Source organism: Chrysochloris asiatica, unplaced genomic scaffold (genome assembly GCF_000296735.1).
Source record: "Chrysochloris asiatica unplaced genomic scaffold, ChrAsi1.0 scaffold00067, whole genome shotgun sequence".
In the NCBI taxonomy this organism is placed as follows: domain Eukaryota; kingdom Metazoa; phylum Chordata; class Mammalia; order Afrosoricida; family Chrysochloridae; genus Chrysochloris; species Chrysochloris asiatica.
This window is the reverse complement of record NW_006408585.1, coordinates 636,006-654,915: the sequence shown is the minus strand read 5'-3', so window position 1 is coordinate 654,915 and position 18,910 is coordinate 636,006. Positions and strand designations below refer to the sequence as shown.

Here is an 18,910-nt window from a genome sequence, read left to right as displayed (position 1 = left end):
ACCAGTGCCTTCCAGAGCTACTCTAGAGGCTGGTGCTTAGCTTTGTTACTATGTGTTATATTTTTGGATTTCAATAAATTCTCTTTTAGTAAGCCTGGCACACAGAATAATGCAGAAATACATTTTGTTCTTTCTGGATAAATTGTCTGCTGTAGCCCACTGAGTGTGGTAGCCATGCTTTGTACAGTGTTGGTCAGTGTCTGCATGCAGCCGGTGACTGTGGAGATGAAAACAGATCTGAAAGTTGTCAGGCCAGTGAGAGTCTGTCTGCAAGTCAGAGAGAAACAACCTGCCCTGGCCCAGACCAGAGCTTTTATTTGATCTGGGTCTGAGGCCAGGGGCCTTTGACTTTTTAACATTCCACACATAATCTAGGTGTTTCACAGTTATTATTCCCAACACTTTCTGGTTGCTCATTGGGCCCCAGAGAATTTGAGTAATATATCTACTACTTCAAAGAAGGATGACTTCAGAGTTTTATATCTAAATTTGTATGTGTGTATATACATACATGATTAATGTCTAGTGGGGACGTCTTCTTTGAGAAAGAATTAAAAATCACTCTAAATCCTTCTATATAAGTATAATCACTGTTTGGGGGCCATCGTTCGTTTTCTTCCTACACCCATGTGCGTGTCTACATGGGCCCTGGCTCTATATTGTGTTCGCTTTAGGATTTTCTGTAGTTCAAGAACCAATCATCTCCTTCCTTGTACCCTACCTCAGCACTTACTTATCTTTGAGAGTAGAGCCCCATAGTGTGTTCTGGAAAGTATTGACTGACACTCAGATGTCAGAATTCAATTCTCTGAAGTATAGATATTTTGTGTAACAGAAAATGACTCATCTTTAAACATGGCTCATCCTTTTCTGTAACGTTTTTATAGTGAAGTTTTGAAAGTTCAGCCCACACTGTTTTCCTGTCTGAATTTGATTTGGACTTGTGTATATTCATTATACAGGAGATTGTTATAGATGAAAATATACCAAGTTTTACTTATGAGCTATATAAATTTCTATCTAAGTAGGTATCTGTCAATGCCAAGTCTTTAGAAAAGTGCAAATATATTTCAAAAGCATTACAAGCTCATTTTGGGAAAGTCATATCAGACCAGTAAGAGTTGCTGTAAAATCATATAGATTGTGTGTGGTAATATCTTGGCCGAAGGTAAAGTATACTAATTCCTAATGTCATTTTGCTGAAGCAAAAATAACTTGGGCATCTACACTGATTCTTTAAAACACATCAAAGAAAGCACATAGGCCCTGTGTGTCTCCTAGACAGTGGAAGCCGTGAGTGGCTGGTTCAGCCTCCGGCACCTACTATTGCAGGCCGGAGGTGAGAGCACCTCTGCTGCTTCCTGTTGAGTTGTCAGTGTGGGAACCTCTGTGACACCTAAAGGACCTGGAGGTTTCTCTGTGTGCATAACAGCATCCAAGGTGGTATAGTTAATGCCACAAGAGAAACAGCTGCCCCCTTTACTGACAACTATATAATGATGTTCTGTTTTTGTACTTTGGTCTTTCTATCTGAAGGGAAGGTGGAAGGAAAGATTAAGTTAATTTTTAATGCTAATTTGCATCTTAGATGAGCACAATGCCTGGACTCCCTACCCGGCCCTGCTTCTATGATATTGATTTGGATCCCAAAACTGAACAGGTGAACGGACTCTTCTAAACAGGTAAGTAAGTTGTTACTGGTTGAGAGTTTTGGTTTTTCCTCAGGAAGCTTGTATATGAATTATAGGTGTGAATTTCCCCAGAAAAAGCTATGAAAATTCAACTTCTAATGCTTTCGAAATATTTTTCCTCGAAATAAGAGGAAAATACAAAAAAGAAACAAAATTATTGTAGAAGGGTGAACCTAGAGCAGAAGGAGCAGTATGTCACTGATGAAATCATTCCAACAAAGTTTTGCAAGACAGAGCATGGATGGTCACAGGTTGATACAATGTAAGGGAGCAAGCCTCCTTTGAAGGAGTTAAAGAGGGAGGTTAGAGCCTCTGTTGGAACCCCCAGAGGCTATGGGTTCTGAGTTGGCAGCCCAGTGGGGGCAGGACCTGCTAAAGGTCTGTATACTCAGAATAGACTGTTAGAAGATAAGAGTTGAATGAATGTTCCAAAAAGTAGAACAGAGAAAGAAACAAAGCTAAGCCAGGAGTTCTTAGAGCACATGTCTCAGTGAAAGACCCCCAAGTGTCCATCACAATGAGTGAAAAATGATGTATCCCTAGACACTTCCAGTTAACTCAAAAACATCAAAGAAGAAAGTTTTTCTCTGAAAAACAAAAATGGCTTGCCTGTGGACAAAAAAAAGAAAGAGAACTAGACCAAGCACAAGATGCTTAGACAATGGAAGGGGATGCCCTCCAAGTTCAAAGGGAAAGAAGACTTCCTACCTGCATTTTTACCCACCCAAATCTGTCCAGGTGTTTTCAGACACACTAGGGTTTACCACACCCATATCTTTTCCTAGGAAGTTATTTAGTCGAGTACTCCAAAAAATGGGGAGTTAAGCCAAGAGTAAAAGAAAACATGGGTTTTAAGAAACAGAAGTCTGATTTGGACAAGAATAAACAGAGGTCTTGACAACTGGCTTAGAGTTAAAAACTCAGCGTGGACCAGGAGGGAGAGTTTGAAAAAGACTTGAAAGAAGTAGAAAAGATGCATCATAATCCTATAGGACAGAGTAGATTGCTCCCTACGGTTTCTGATGCTGTCAGTCTTATGGAAGCAAACTGCTTCATCTCTCTCCCATGGAGCAGCTTGTTGTTGTCAGGTGCCATCGAGTCGGAACCGACTCATAGCGACCCTATGCACAGCAGAACAAAACAATGTTCGATCCTGGGCCAACCTCACTACCGCTGCCACACCTGAGTCCATCAATGATGCCACCTGGCTGATCCATCTCGTTGGGGGTCTTCCTCTTTTTCTCTGACCCTCCACCCTACCCAGCATGACATCCTTCTCCAGCGATTGTTTCCTCCGGACAATATGTCCAAAGTAGGAGAGACGAAGTTTAGCCATCCTGGCCTCTAAGGAGCACTCTGGCTGCACTTCTTCCAAAACAGATTTATTGGTTCTTTTGGCAGTCCATGGCACTTTCAGTATTCTCCTCCAACACCACAACTCAAAGGCATCAATTCTTCTACTATCCTCCTTATTCACTGTCCAGCTTTCGCATCCATATGAGGCTATTGAAAACACAATGGCCTGGGTCAGGCGCACCCTAGTCCTCAAGCTGACATCTCTGCTCTTCAACACCTTAAAAAGTTCCTGTGCAGCAGATTTGCCCAGTGCAATACGTCATCTGATCTCTTGACTGCTACTTCCGCGAGTGTTGATAGTTGATCCAAGAAGAATGAAGTCCTTGACAACTTCAATCTTTTCTCCATTGATAACAATGTTGTTTATTGGTCCAGTGGTAAGGATTTTTGTTTTCTTGACATTGAGATGTAATCCATATCGAAGGCTGTTCTCTTTGATCTTCATAAGTAAATGTTTCAAGTCCTCTTCACTTTCAGCGATCAAGGTTGTATCATCTGCATATCGCAGGTTGTTAATGAGTCTTCCTCCAATCCTGATGCCACGTTTTTCTTCATAGAACCCAGCTTCTCGTACTATTTGCTCAGCATACAGGTTGAATAAGTATGGTGAAAGAATACAACCCTGTCTCACACCTTTCCCAATTTTAAAACATTCAGTGTTCCCATGTTCTGTTCGAACAACTGCTTCTTGATCTAGGTACAGATTCTTAGAAGTACAATTAAGTGTTCTGGAATACTCATACTTCTCAATGTTGTCCATAGCTTGTCATGATCCACACAATCGAAAGCCTTTGTGTAGTCAATAAAGCACAGGTAAACATCCTTCTGATAGTCTCTGCTTTCAGCCAAGATCCATCGGACATCAGCAATGATATCTCTCGTTCTACGGCCTCTTCTGAATCCAGCTTGAACCTCTGGAAGTTCTCTGTCAATGTATGATTGCAGTCGTTTCTGTATTACCTTTAGCAAAACTTTGCTCACTTGAGATATCAAAGAGATTGTCCGATGATTTCCGCATTCTGTTGGGTCACCTCTCTTTGGAATGGGCACAAACATTGATCTCTTCCAATCACCCGATCCGCCATCTTCAAGGAAGTCCTGGTAGTGTAGTGGTTAAAAAAACAAACAAACAAACAAACAAACAAACAAAACTGGTTGCGAACTTCGCGGTCAGCAGCTCAAATCCTCCAGGCCCTCCACATGAGAGAGATGAGGCTTTCCGCAACTTGCAGTTAAACAGCCTTGTGGCTCAGTATTCCGTGTTGTTGTTGGAGCTCCACACTACACGTCTCCATGGAGCAGCTAGTGGATTTAAACCTCTGACCTTTCAACTAGTGGCTCAGCACTTAGCCCACGGTGCCACTCGAGCTCCTTAGAAAAGACAAAGATAGCATAAGTGTAAAATAATGTAAGACAGGAAGGAGGTCTATCATTGTTTAAGGGGATAAAAGTCCAGGTAGAAGCAAACTAGTAATCACTTTAAGCAGCTGTCCGATGGTAAGAAGAGAAAATGTGTGTACTTGATGACCTGGTCTTGAACAGTATCCACAGAGCCATACTATAAATCCTGTGTATTGTTTCCAAGTATTCATTCAATTTATGGGCAGATCCTAGAAGAGCTGGTTATGCGAAAGGATCTAAGAGTTAACAGTCTTGACCATGTCAGAGTGTGAAAGTGCAGTGTGGAGAGAAGAGGAAACTTGGAGCTTGGACATTTATTTCCTGCTGCTTTTTCCTTCCAGATTGTCCACCTTCAGAAAGCTACTTTGAAACTTTGACTGGTGTCTAGTCTCTGTGCCTGCTGTGAACAAGGAGGTGTGGGCAAGTCGCGAAAAGTCAGCCATGCCCTTACAATCCAATGAGTTTCCCCAGAAGCCTGCCTTCCATCTTCGGTCTTGTCTTCATACATAAATTCACATAAATCATGTACATCTCTATTTACTTTACTGAAATTCCTTAGAATAAAATGAAGTGATTTTGCAGTATCCGTGTTTAAATATAAACTGTAACTTTAATAGACTGTTTTATAGACAGTGTCTCTGCCATCCTATGTGAGCCTGTTTTCTGGAGTAGAAAACCAAGTTGAAATACATATTGTAAGATACCATTTGTGGTTTAAGTTTACACCAAGTAAGCGTTACTGATACAGGATTTTGTCCTGGACTTCCTTCGAATTCTCATTTCTATCATAGCTTGAATAACATTTATTTTATTTTTAAATTGATAGACTTTTTATTTTAAAATTAATAGACTTGGTATGATTTATTTTTATATTCCCCAAGAAAGATAGTCACTAATCTTAGCTCTTTCTACACTGCTCGTTCAGCAAATACTTATTTAGCTTCTGTTGTATGTCTAGGCTCTAAGTTTCTCTGTTGTTGTTAAGCACCGTCTTGAGTCAGTTCTGACTCATAGTGACCCTGTATAGGGTGTCCAAGCAACAGCTAGTGAGCTTGAACCACTGACCTTGTGGGTCAAACCAAACTTGCAGTCCAATGCATACACCAGGACTCTAAGCTTCCCTACAGTGTTTGTTTTTTTTGTTTTTTTCCCTCAAGTAGCCCCTCTTCTCTTCTTGTTTTTTTATCTCCTCTTCCATTTTCTGCTCCAGTCTCAAACCCCGTGTCTTCTTTCATTAGATCCTTTCATAGGATATCCAATCTCCACAGGGACCAGTGATGAGCATTACTGGTTTTGGCTGAGCACTGTTTTTTCCTGGTGTCCCTTGGGTTCACATCAGTATGTGGTTCTCTCTGTTTCACAGTCAATAGGAATGATGCTTTGGGGAGGGGAGGTATATGGAAAAGGGGTCATGAGTAGAGAGGCTAGCTTTAGCACTTCCTCACCCATCTCTGTCTCCATTTGCTCACCACGAGGACATTGTTGACACGTACCTCAGGAGGGTAGCTGTGAAGATCAGGCCAAGTCATTGGAGACACCTTGTACAGCACTTGGCTCATTGTAACTGAGTGTAATGTCAGTTACATCCAAAGCATCACACTTGCACTATTCACGTAGAAATGCAGAACTCATTACTTCTGATATTAGTTAAAATGTTCCCTAAAACTTCATTTGGAATGGGGCTGGCCGAGAATTCATGTGTAGACAAGTGAAGAATGCATGCCTAGTGTCAGATGTGATCGTTAAAGATGCCTCATCTTAAAGGATTTAGTCTTTATATCCCCCTAAAACGACATGATTTTAAACCCTTAATACTGGAAGAATAGCTAACACAAAAAAGGGGAAGAGAAATTTATAAGCCAAACATAAACAAAGCCCTAATAAAATAAATACACCTGTTTTAATCAATTGTTGCTTAAAATGAATGCGCCATACTGACGTGATAATTTTCGTAAGTAGAAGTAAAACATGACATCAGTAACAACAATCCAAATGGTTCAACTTGCTTTTCCCTCTTGGCAGCTTATCTTGACAGTCTTAACTACATCATCATTTAAAGATCCACCTTGTGTCTTATGACTGCCTCGTATTTAAACAGTTCCATTGATAGACCCTTGCTTCATATTTTCTCCTAATGCAGTATGGCAGTTAATATTCTCATGTGTATCTTTGCTGCTCATGTGGAAACTTTTATAGGATAAATTCCTAGCAGTGGAATCACTCAAAGGGTAACCGCAAGCTTGAAAATGGAAGCAGGCCTTGGTTGGAAGTGGTGGTAAGTGCCATTAAGTCAGTTCCGACTCATACGAACCCTGTATAAGGCTTCCGAGGAGCAGCTGGTGGGTTTGAACTGCCGACCTTATGTTTCACAGTCTGGTAGTCTAGTGCTAATCCTACAGAGAGAATAAGTTGCAATAGAACAAGTCTGTAAATTAGGTTCATATATATGCCCATTTTACAGTAAGGCAAACTGTAAGATTGCATTGCTGTTTCCTGTTTCCAGATCATCTGACTCCAAAACCTCTGCTCTCCGATCACATTCCTTTCAGAGCTCTTCCAAAGCCACTGGCCTGGCTGTCCCAAAATGGACTTTCTAGTTTTGAGAGGTCGAAAGTTGTGCCTGTTTCACATCCTTTCAGGAGGAAGAGAAGATAATGTAGAGGGGAGAAATACAGAGGAGAGAGAAATTGCTGGTCTATCTGGAAGGCCTGGGTTTGTGGAATTGATCCCTTACTCTAATAAAGAAGAGGTGTCACAAGCTTGCAGATACCATTTCCATAATCAAAGGTTAGAAACAAATCATTGAAGACTGTATTAAATACATACAAAAGCACAAGTGCTTGGGGTGCCTATTACTATGGGTTGCCAGAGAAGAGCAACACCTTTACTGGAAGACCAGGAGTCCAAATCATTGGCCACCCTGTACCTATTATCCTTCTCTGAGCTGCTACTAATGATCCCCTTCCCCAATTAATAATATTACTGATAAGCAGATGGACCTCCTCTGAGCTGTACCTCAGATGGCTGTTGCTGTGCACTGATGATTTATATACACTCAATTCAAAAGTGAGACAGCAGCATTTGTGTCTCTTGTAAAGCAGATTGCAGAAGAATTACTGTGGAGCTCATGTTGGCTGGTGCAACCCTGATAGTGCCCACACAGTGCCCACGAGCAGATCCAACCATGAGAGAAGTGGACCAAAGGTTGGTTTAATGGTGTACACAGGAAAAGGGTTGGAGGGTTTGCCCCCAGAAACCAACTAGACAGTTAACCAACTAGAACAGGAGGTTCTCTAAAATGCAAGAATTACATACTAATAAGGAATTGTAAACCAAATTTGGTAGCTACAGGCCTGGGCCATGGTGAATAGAGATTAGGATGGGAAGAAATGGTATGATCACTATTGTTCAGATAAATATCCTATTTCATTGGAACACTGTATCTGGTGATATTAACAAGATATGCTGTAGGTAGGATAACTTCTCATCCGATTGGAGAGAGATATTTATAGCCTGTTTCCCATTATATAATGAAAAGCTACTAATGGAGTAATAGACAATGATATGGGTAATAGCTTAAACAGCCTGTCACTTAAGTGAGCTCAGAAATGACAGGTTTCTTTCATGCTTGAGGTACTGGATATGTTTTAAAAGACATCAGAGATACGGCATCAAGTCCTAGTCACATCCTAACAAGAACCACAATGCAGTCATTTATTTATAGTACTATGTAAAAGTGAGTGTGTGTCTATGGTAGAGGGTGGAGAGAAGCTACATATATCTTAGAGAAATCTGTTTTAATTTGCCCTTCAACTGAAAAAAATCACCTCTTATTTGAGAGTGACTTCCAGTTCCTTTCCTCAGCTTTTTTTTTTTTTATAAGAAAAGCAAATGGAATAAAATCTATAAGTCACTAAGATGGCTTTTATTGTTTTAACCTGTTCATTATTTCATTTCCTACAACTTCCTAATAACACAGGTATTCTACCCAATCTTCGTGTAAATGGTGGTGGTGGTTTTAACTGTCTAGTTGGTTCCAACTCATAGTAATTCTGTTTAGGGTTTCCAAGGCTTTAAATCTTTACAGGAACAGAAAGCCTCATCTTTCTTCCTTGGAGTGGTTGGTGGATTCAAACTGCTGACCTTGTGGTTAACAGCCCAACACGTAACCCACTATGCCACCACAGCTCCTTTATATGGTGCCGCAAGTTAATGCGCTAGACTGCAAGGTCGGTGGTTCAAGCTCACCAGCCGCTCCTTGGAAACTCTATACAGGGTCACTTCCAGGTGAACTAGATTTGAGAGCTCTTGGCCCTCAAGAATTATCTCAATTGGTTACAGATGGCACTGTTTTCTCCTAGCTTGTTCAAAACTAGCAGTAAGCAGGATTAGCAGCGCATCTGAGGATTTGAAGGATGTTTTCACCAATGATAAGGCAAAACTGAATTTTTAATTACAGGTAAACTAAATGCTACAACTCTTGTCTCTAACTTGTATTTGTAAATTAAAGAGCTTGATAACTTAGATTCAGCTTTGTTTTTGTGTCCTAAGAGCTGTTTCCTTAATACGTCTCAGTGGAGGCTGCTACTGCATACATCCAAGACTTGTAAATCCTCAGGTGGGCTTGGTGGATTCAAACTGCTGACTTCCTAATTAGCAGCCCAATGCGTAACCACTACTCTCTGAGGGCTCCTTCAGTGGAAGTCCCACAAAGGTAAAATCGAATCTTTTAGAAAAGTCCAAAGGTGGATAATGGATAAATCCTCCCAGACATCCTGATCCTATTAAAGACTGGAAACAAGTCCAGTAGTTCTTCACTCCACCTTAATAGGTTTTTCATCTGGTTGGTGCGCTGGAAGGAAGCCAGAGGATGAGACAGAATTGTGGTCCTTCCTGGAGCACTTTGTCCTCAAACACTGGTATGTGTGATGCTTCGGACATTAGCTCACAGCTCCAGCTCAGGAATGCCCTTGAAGTTACTATTAAACCCAAGTAAATCACCTTAAGCTCTCATAGCAACATCTGTCACTGAGTGTAAGTTGATATTTTACAAGTATAAATACTCGGTGTTTTGCAATGTAGACAGCAACATTTCGATAAAGACTCAGGAAAATACACAACCTGGTAAATCAGGCAGAATGTGGATGTTGCTTATGCCCCTTCTGACTTGGAGTGGACTTGAAAGCCCAGCTTGATTGAGAAGAGCAATATTAAGCAGACACCTAGGAATGAGCTAAAGGGAAACAGGTAACTTGTTAGCTACCTCGATTTTATTTAGGAAACATGTATGGTATAAGCGATGGACCAGGCTGAGTTTGTGTGCGCTTAGGCCCCTCAGCACAGATGCAGATGGATTCCTTTAGACTACAGCGTTCCTGCGCAGGTAAGGTTACCTCAGAGACCAGCTTCAGGGCCTTGGGTCTCTGAGAGGCTCTTTGACAATGAACTGGTTAAGTATGTGCCTGGTCACCCACAAATCTACTGGGAAAGTTTTATTTCTTTCGGTTTTGATTTTTATGTCTTTTTCTCCCCGAAACAGGATCTCACTCTATGCACAGTTTTAAATGCTGTTTTTAAATTTTAATCTCTGTTGGGTCCTTAAATATTCTAGGGGTTAGGAGAAGGAAATTCTAACGGAACTGCTTAGAATTTTGAAGCCGGATTTTGCTACTTTGCATCTCAGAAAATGCTGGTGGGATCACTAAGCTCGTCCCTTCCTATCTTCTTGCTCGCTCTCTCCCTGCCCTTGCCCTGATGTGATCCGCAGTGGGATTCGGACCCGGACTAACAACGCGAGGGTCTGCTCCCACGCGGCACGACACGCAGCTCGCAGGTGGCCGGGGATCGTCCCCCGCCTGCCTCCTCCACGGAGCAGCGCCCCCGGCCCCGCCTCCTGCCTGTCGCTCAGCGCGCATTGGCGCTGCCGCCTGTCGGTCCCCCAGCGGCTGGGGAGGGGGCGCCGCCCGGATGCGGTCCCTCTGCAGCTGGCTGCTAGCTCACAGGCGCGACCGCGGATCCCTGCTGCCTGAACCCCCTACCCAAGAGCGCACTCGACCTTGGGAGCAGGGTTGACCAGGGACCCCTGCAGTCCTCGGTAAGTAAAGGCAGGGCACGAGGCTGCGGGAAAGGGGGTCCGAGGCAGTGTCTGGGGTCTCTACTGGGCGGGAGCTGCCCACTGGACGCGGGAATCCGGTTCCGAGATGAACCGAGGAGGTCGATCGTTCGCTGCAATCGCCAGCCAGACGACCCTCATCAGCTCTATCCACCCACCTCCCCACCTCCCTTCGCGGGAGAAGCATGGGTGGCCCATAGCCCATTTTCTTTTTTGCCCATTTTTGGGAAATGTGGTTTGGGGCTTCTGGTCATTATAATGTTGCAGATACCTCGAAGCTGAGTTATCTGTTCCATGTCCCCAGTACCATCCTTTTTAAACACTTTATTCTGCGGTCTGTCTCCTGCCAGAAGGGACATCAAGCCGGAATGAGTCCTGGGAAAGATTTGCTACTGTCCTTAGAAATGATTGCTCCGCTCCAGGGAAAAGGAATTCTGGCGTTTTAGACCTGTGTTGTCAGGGGCGACTAGAGACTCTCAAGATTTCCTGAGGTCACAAAACTACCCATGCAGGTTGAGGGCAAATCATTTGCAGTCTAACATACTCAGCAAAGTTGTAATGTCTACAGACCGCATTTTCAATTAGGTTTCTGTTTGGTTATTTGCTTTATTTCTACAGTGTGATATACACTTAAGAGAGCACCAAAAAGAAAGGGCCTCAAGAAATTGCCCTAGGCCATTTCAGGTTAGTTGCAAAGGATACATTTCCTGAATAGAATCCAAGCCTATTACTTCTATCAGTAATAAATCATCTGCTTAATAAAAACAGTCAGAAGGGAGAACTCACAAGAGCTGAGTAGACTTAGCTAAAATCAGCTGTGGCACTCGTGTTCACTGAGGCGTTCATGAGGTTGTAAGGTGCAGCATTTAATCTCCATCGTTGTCCTAAATTCAGTGACTTGATCTTTCTGTCAGAGGCATGGAGAGCAACAGCCATCTAAGACTATTGTATCATAAACGGATTTTCAGGATTCCAGTGCTTTCTCTGGTTCATAGAATGAAGGGCAACACAAATGAAACTTCAATAGTCTGAGGTTTACATAAAAATAGTAAAAAACAAAAAAAAACCTTTACTTTAGAACACCCAGCCACAAAAATCCATAGGATTAAGAAAAAAACCTATTTTTATTGTGAATTGGGTGGTTTACAGAGCAAATCAAGTTTCCATTCAACAGTTCACACACATTTTGATTCATGTTTACAATTCCCCACAAAGGTAGCATCACTCAGCCACTTCCTCCTCATTTCCCCTTTTCATTCCTCCTCCTCCCTTTACTTGTGTTTGAACTCAGCCCTTGGGTAAGTGCTGCCCTTTTTATCTCAGATGACTACACACCTCGCTAGTGTGACTGTTCCCCTTTTAAACAGGTTTGTTGTGTGGTTGAAAATTGAGCCATGGGGTGAGTTCAGTTCCAGCCCTGAAAGGTGGCTAAGGGCCAGAGAGAGTCGCAGGGTTCCACCAGTTTCTAGCCTGGTCTTCTTTACGATTTTGAGATTTGTTTTACATAAAAAATTCAAAGGATTTTTGTTAAAAGAATCATTTCATGCCTCTTTGGTAATGTTATATCATTCTATGAGGTAATTTTAAAATCCTTACATATAATTAATCAATTTGTCAATTGCTAGTTATCAATTTATATTTTGATTGAAATTGGTTCCAGAACCAAGAAAATAAAATGTAAAGAATTTCAAAAGCTTGGTTTTAAAATAGCAAAAATTCAGTCTCGTTTTGGTTCCGTTATGAATTGATGGGCTGTATCAGTGGTTCTGCTGGAGAAAGATGAGGCGTTCTGCTCCTGTAAAGATTTACAGCCTAGGAAACCCTGTACAGGGTCACTATGAGTCAGAACCAACTCCACGGTACTTAACAACAACAATGTGGTGCCATAGGGTCAGCACTGGACTGCGAACCACAAAGTCGATAGCTCAAACCCACCAGGTGCTCCTTGGAAACAGGGTCGCTATGAGTCAGAACCAACTCAACAGCACTTCACAACGGCAACAGCAATTAATGGAGGTGCTGTAGGATAAGCACTAGACTGCCAACTGAACGATCTGTAGTTGAAACCCACCAATTATTCCTTAGAAACGCTATATAGGGTTGCTATGAGTAGGAACCGACTAGACACATTTCACAACAACATTATGGTTAATTAAATGATCATTAAACAATGCTTTAAAAAGTTGACGAGTTACGAGTCAGGCTGCAAACCTCAAGATTAGCAGTTCGAAACTACCAGCTATTCCATGGGAGCAAGATGAGGCTTTCTGCTCCCGAAAAGATGTGCAGCCTCAGAAACCCTATAAGGGGTCGCTGTGAGTTGGATGGAACCTAGTCCACGACACACCACCACCACCAGCACCAGCAGCATACCTAGTACAGATTAGCATCTTCATTTTCTGAAGAAACTCTTAAAGCCACAGTAGTTCAAAGAGTGGGCTTCAGAAACACAATCCTGAATTGAATCTGAGTTCTGCTGCCTACAAGCTTTGTAATTTGGGGCAAATTGCCTAACTTCGTTAAGCCTGCGTTTCTTCATCTGCACATGGTTAATAGTGTCACCTCCTCACTTTACATTGTGGTGAGGATTAGAAATGTATGCAAAAGTGTTTCAAAGGCATAATACACAGGAGTTGCTCAATAAATGTCCACTGTTACCTTTAACTCCTCCTGGACTTCGGCTGTGTGCTCATTATGATGTGTTCATCAGCTACTCAGATGACAGTGCCTCAACCATATAGCCAAATTCGAGTAGAGAAGAGCCCACCCACTGCCATCGAGTTGATTCCAACTCAAAGGGACCCTATGCAGGGTTACTGAGGCTGGCAATCTTTATGGGAGCAGAAAACTTCCTTTCTCCTGTGGAGAAAAAAGCAGCCCAACATGTAACTACACCATTGGGGTGCCTTTAGAGAGGACTGTGACGTTAAATATCTTTTAGATGATGACTGAGAAGTAGCACCTTGCTGGCAACATACGTTTTTAGAACAAAACCTTATAGTACGATGGAGAGTACTGGCAGGTCATGTTCTTGAGTTTTAACTCTGGCTAAGACTTTCTCTCGCTGTGTGGCTTTTGCCAGGTCCACTGCCCCCTCTGGAGCTCAGTTTCATCATCTGACTGGATTTGAATAATCTGGGAGAACTGAATGATCTAAGGTCTTTTGCTATTTCATGGTTCTCTAGTGTAGTAATAGAAATCACACTACCTTGCTCACTTATTCTGCCCTTCAGTGTTGTTTGTTTTCTGTTAGTATCCTTTCTAAATTTGCATTTCAGAGTTATATGCAACTCATAATGACAGCATAAGACAGAAATGGCAAAAATACCAGATTTGCAAGGTACTCAAAAATGAAGTTTTAACAAAAAGAATAGCGCAAAATAGATTTCACACTGAAACCTTTTTGATAAGGCAAAAGTAATTTTTATTACTTTTTATTCTCTCATTATTTTACTCCTAGTAGAATCATATCCCTTCAATTGAAATAGTCTTTAGAGAAAATACTGGCTAACAGTGAAATAAAATACTATTCTTTTGTCTCTCATCAGGTTCATCTTTAAATAAAGCAAAAATCTAACCAGTAAAGGTCTTTCATGAAATTAAAGAGAGAAATTACAAGAAATAGATACATCAGGCATTTGGCTACTAGAGAAACCACCTTCAACGTCTGTGTGGATTAAGACAAAAGGAATGAAAACACCTGGATGAAATTTTGCTTTGTATTATGTTTTTAACTACCTTTTAGTCATAAAAGCCTACTGAAGAAGACACAATATAGTTTTCTCTAGAATGAAAGAGTGTAGTGTGAAAATGGAGACCAATGTTTCTGAAATCCAAGTAGAAAACAAGGATGAAAAGAGATCAGCAGAAGTTAGTCCTCAGGACAAGAGACAAGGGGAACAAACCTCTGTTCTGTGCTTCAAGAGACGGAAGAAAACAGCCAAAGTGCTTAAGTCCAAAGCTGGGTCTGAAGCCACCCATGAAGCCGGCACTTCTGATCAGCCACACTCCCTAGGAGGGGCCTGGGCCTCATTCAAACGTCTTGTAACACGGAGGAAAAGGGCAGGTTCTTCAAAGCAGCAAAAAACCCTTGAGGCAAAAGTGCAACCTGAAATAAATGCTGAGGATGTTGGTCTTTCTAAGAAAAAGGCAAAATCCAGACTTAAAATTCCCTGCATAAAATTCTCAAAAAGTGAGAAAAGAAGTAGCCATTCCAAAAGTATAGAAGATGTGGACTGCAGCATCAAAGTACAGGGAGAGACTGAAAGTTTGGATACAAAAACTGAAACTCAATTGAATGACCAGGCAACAAAGGCCAGATCGGCCCAGAATCTAAGCGAAGGTGTCACACAGAAAGATGGGGATGAGCTGTGTGAAGCAAATGTGAGCAATGCTACCACTTCTGCTGAAGAGAAAGTCGTTTCGGTGGAACTTGGATTAGATACTGGGCATTCTGCTATTCAAACAGAAACTCCAATTCTTGAAAGAGATAATGAAACAATCCAGGAAAAACAAGGTGGTCAGCTTGAGGAAGCAAGTCCAACTGAAAGTTCAGAAACAGACCATCAGCAGCTACCGGTCGTTTCTGATGTTCCTCCTCCACCTACAACCCCAGATCAACAAATTGTGGAAGAAGTCAGCAACAGTATCCTAGAAAGTGCACCAGACTGGAAAGTCCATGAAAGTCAACAGATGATAGCTGAAGAGAGTAAGCCTAAAGATAGTGAAGAGAGTGCAGATGAATCAGATATTAAAGAAAACGGGATCATTGTGGAGAAACCCAAATCAGAAGAAAGCAAAAGGATGGAGCCAATTGCTATTATTATTACAGATACAGAAATCAGTGAATTTGATGTTACAAAATCTAAAAATGTGCCTAAGCAATTTGTAATTTCAGTTGAAAACGAGCAAGTTGGGGTTTTTGCCAATGATAGTAGTTTTGAGGGTAGAACTTCAGAACAATATGAAACACTCTTAATAGAAACAGCTTCTTCTCTTGTCAAAAATGCTATCCAGTTGTCTATTGAACAGCTAGTTAATGAAATGGTCTCTGGTGATAATAAAATAAACAGTCTTCTGCAGTGACTTAATTTCCAGATCGTGGGAGAAGTAAGGTTCAAGAATGAATTATTTTACTTATTTGTGGCATTTCTTAATCATTACCAAATGAGAGATTTCTTATCTGTGGAACTGAAAGATACAGTTCCAACCCAGAATTACTAAGAATAAATCAAGTTTATATAAGGCCTCCCTATGGAATCAACTCCATTGCAACTAACAGCAATCACTGAAATGCAGCCACTTCTGGATCGGAGGAAGTCAGTGCACAAAGCAATGCAGTGACATAAATGTGGGAGCTGTTAAAAGTGGCATGTGGATGTTGGAGAGCTTTGAAAAGGGAAGGAAAGTGTGTTTAGTGAACACTTACTGTATGCTATAAGCTCTTTTGTCATCTGGTGTTATAAAGTCTGGTTTCCTTTTGATAGTTCAACCCTGTGTATAGGCTAACATTGCATTTTTTTTTTTTTTACAGTGCATTTTTATATTGTTTAAATTGATAAGTTGAACTATATTTATGAATGTGAGATTTATAGTTGTTAAACTGCTAGGCAATGATCTTACTTCAAAATATGTATTGTATTTTCCCAACTTCAAAAGTAACAAAAAAGAGTGATATTATTTTTCACCCAGGAGAAGGATATCTTCTGAGTAACAAATGACCACAGAGACATCTGACAGGATGATTTCTCTAAGGACCAATCCAAGAAACATCAGTCTCTCCTTAAAGAAGGGAGAAAGGGATTCAAGGCCAGCCTGGAAATAAAAAATCCTGTGGAATCAGAATCATTTAGTGAAAATATTACTCATTCTTGACTAAGAGTGAGCCATGTACATGACTGAATGGAGAGTGAAAAGTTTTATTTTAAATGTCAGCATTCTTTCATTGTGTCTGTGCTTTGAGAGAGATCAGTAAAAAGCATTTTACATGGATCTTTCTCCCATTGGTATTTTCAATCAAGCTAATCCTTTCTCTCTCCCTCCCACACCCCCCCCCACAAAAAAAAAGAGAGAGAAAATTTAACAACTGAGAAGGGTTTCTTTGCATTTTTATTCAGATATATAAAAGAACATCTGACCTCAGCAATGACGGTCCTGTTTTTTGAAAAAGTAATTATATTTTGTTTCCTTGTGTGAAATGACCGTAATAGTATTATGTACTTCCCTGCCTCACAGGTTAGGGTTTATATAGTATTGTTCCCCTTTGTCCAAATTGAGTGATGGCCAGTTACTACTTTGAAAGTAGATGAAGTCATGAAGAGCTTCCACTCAAGTTGTAAAAGAGCCCTTCACAGAGCTTCTTGGCAAAAAGAATGTATATTATTAGAAGATTTTAAATGATCTGGGTGCATTCTGCATTATTTATAGACTACTTATAAAAAGTATGCACTCATTTATCTTATAGAAGAATCTTCTGTTTCTGTCTCTAAGTACATATTGAGGCCGCTGGCATAAGAAACTAATCTGACTTTGGACTGGAACCAAATAATAGATATTACTAGCAAGATTCTTTGCTGAAATGCTTTTTCTTCTATGCTTATAATCTTGGAGAGAGAGAGAGAAAAAAAGTCCTTCAATTTAGCAGGTTTAAAGGTGGTTTTTCAAAACATGACCCACAAAATCAATTTCTTTTAACTGTACAATTTCTAAACATCTTTTTAAGAGACTGCTAAGTTATCATCTCTAAAAATGCTCTAATTCACTCTATGCGGTGCTAATGACCTTGAACAGCTACCAGCAAATATTCTATCATGTTAGAAAGTGCAGTTTTAAAAACTTGATTAAGGTTGGTGCATTATGAAATCCTGTTTTCATTTATTGCAAGGATGGCTCAAGCCATTGTACTATAGTTGCATTATAAATTTGTAGTAATCTCTCATGAATCAACAAAAATGTACAGCACTTACCAGTTTTAAAAAATATTTTGGAAGGTTTAGGCATATTTATTTGAGATTTCTAAAAAGATAAGTAACTATGATAATGATTTTATGTATGTGTTTTTGTTGATAAGAAAATAACATTTTATCTAACTAGTTTTAGGTTTCTACTTTTCCAGCTGTGGTTAGATATATTTTTTACTAGACAGTATTATGATTGATTGTTTTTACAATGAGATGTATATTTCACTTACATTCATTCTTTGTTGTTTCCTCAGTCTTTCCTATGGGGAATATTGGGGAATTAAATAAGTAGGATTCCAGCTTGAAAAAGGAATCTAGAAACTGGTGTCGATCTGATTATATCTGGTACATGGCCATATTCTATTACTGCAGTGATTTCTAAGGTAGTCCAAACTGTTTTCTCATTATAGAAATAAGCAGAAGCCGGATCATAAAATATTTTAAAAATTATAACAGTATTTATTTTAAGCAATTTAACCTTTTTATGTAAGATACAGGCTTTTATTCAATTCATATCCATTTGACAATACGAAAATGATTTCTGAGGCAATTAAAACAAGTTTTGCTGAGATAAAATGTTGCTTTTAATGAACATTAGTTAGCTAGGATTCAGTTTCTCTTTGATTTTAGATTTTTACAAAATTGGGAGGTTTACTGGCTACTTGTTAAATTTTGCAGAATATTATTTTCCCCCTTTTAAGAGTCCTTTGCTTCTTACAACCCCGTGCATATGAAAATCCCCCTGTATTTTATGTAGCACTGTTCACTTAACATTTTCTCAAAGCACTTTCATAGGATATAAAAATAGTACTGGTAACATTTAAGTAAAGGTAGCAGAAAACAAAAGAACTTTCAAACAGAAATTATGTTCCCTGCCACCTCCTCCACCTCAAAGAGTAATAAGCATGTGGCACAAATGGAGTTCTTCAGAAAAGCTGGCTGCATAATTTTCTCTCAAGGCAATCTGTTTGACAGCACCAAGTTTGTGACACTTTTAATTAGTCTACTATTTAGTAGAGCCTTAGAAACTCAGATTTCCTTCTGAGAGATGAATATTTCATCAGTATATGTGAACAGCCTTCCTGCAAAAGGTACCTGGAAGTATGGGCTATAGGAGAACATTGGGCAAAGCTGGTTTCTGTGTGGAACCCAGATTAATTTCCACCTCAAATGTCTAACTTTGAGTTGCCTTATTTTTTATAGTTAAGAATTCATTTTTTAGGAGTTTACAGCAGAGTTAAAAAAAAAATCATTGGTAGATAAAAATCTTCTCATTGTTTGAGAAGATCCACTTACTGTTGACTTTATTCAGCTATGTAAAGTCTCCTTTCTGACTTCATCTGATACTCAGTACAGGGTGTGACTTTCTGCCTGCCGTTTCCGCACTTTTA

At 40.3% G+C, this 18,910-nt stretch overlaps 2 protein-coding genes across 2 annotated transcripts in view; both read left to right on the top strand.

Annotated features, from left to right (window-relative positions):
• The window catches only part of MTHFD1 (methylenetetrahydrofolate dehydrogenase (NADP+ dependent) 1, methenyltetrahydrofolate cyclohydrolase, formyltetrahydrofolate synthetase), an 80,572-nt gene extending 78,890 nt beyond the window's left edge, over positions 1 to 1,682 (top strand). Inside the window, exon 27 of the mRNA XM_006864565.1 lies at positions 1,589 to 1,682. Coding sequence (XP_006864627.1) covers positions 1,589 to 1,678 — 90 coding nt within the window. The 3' untranslated portion in view covers positions 1,679 to 1,682. The remainder of the gene's footprint in view (positions 1 to 1,588) is intronic.
• A 12,688-nt stretch (positions 1,683 to 14,370) lies between these two features.
• Positions 14,371 to 15,645, top strand: AKAP5 (A kinase (PRKA) anchor protein 5). The gene has a single exon (XM_006864564.1). It carries the CDS (start codon positions 14,371 to 14,373, stop codon positions 15,643 to 15,645), a length of 1,275 nt encoding a protein of 424 aa, XP_006864626.1.
• The last annotated feature ends 3,265 nt before the right edge of the window (positions 15,646 to 18,910 follow it).

What these genes read in the sequence shown, in the direction of transcription:
- AKAP5 (XM_006864564.1), top strand. Translation starts at nt 14,371, where the DNA reads ATGGAGACCAATGTTTCTGAAATCCAAGTAGAAAACAAGGATGAAAAG.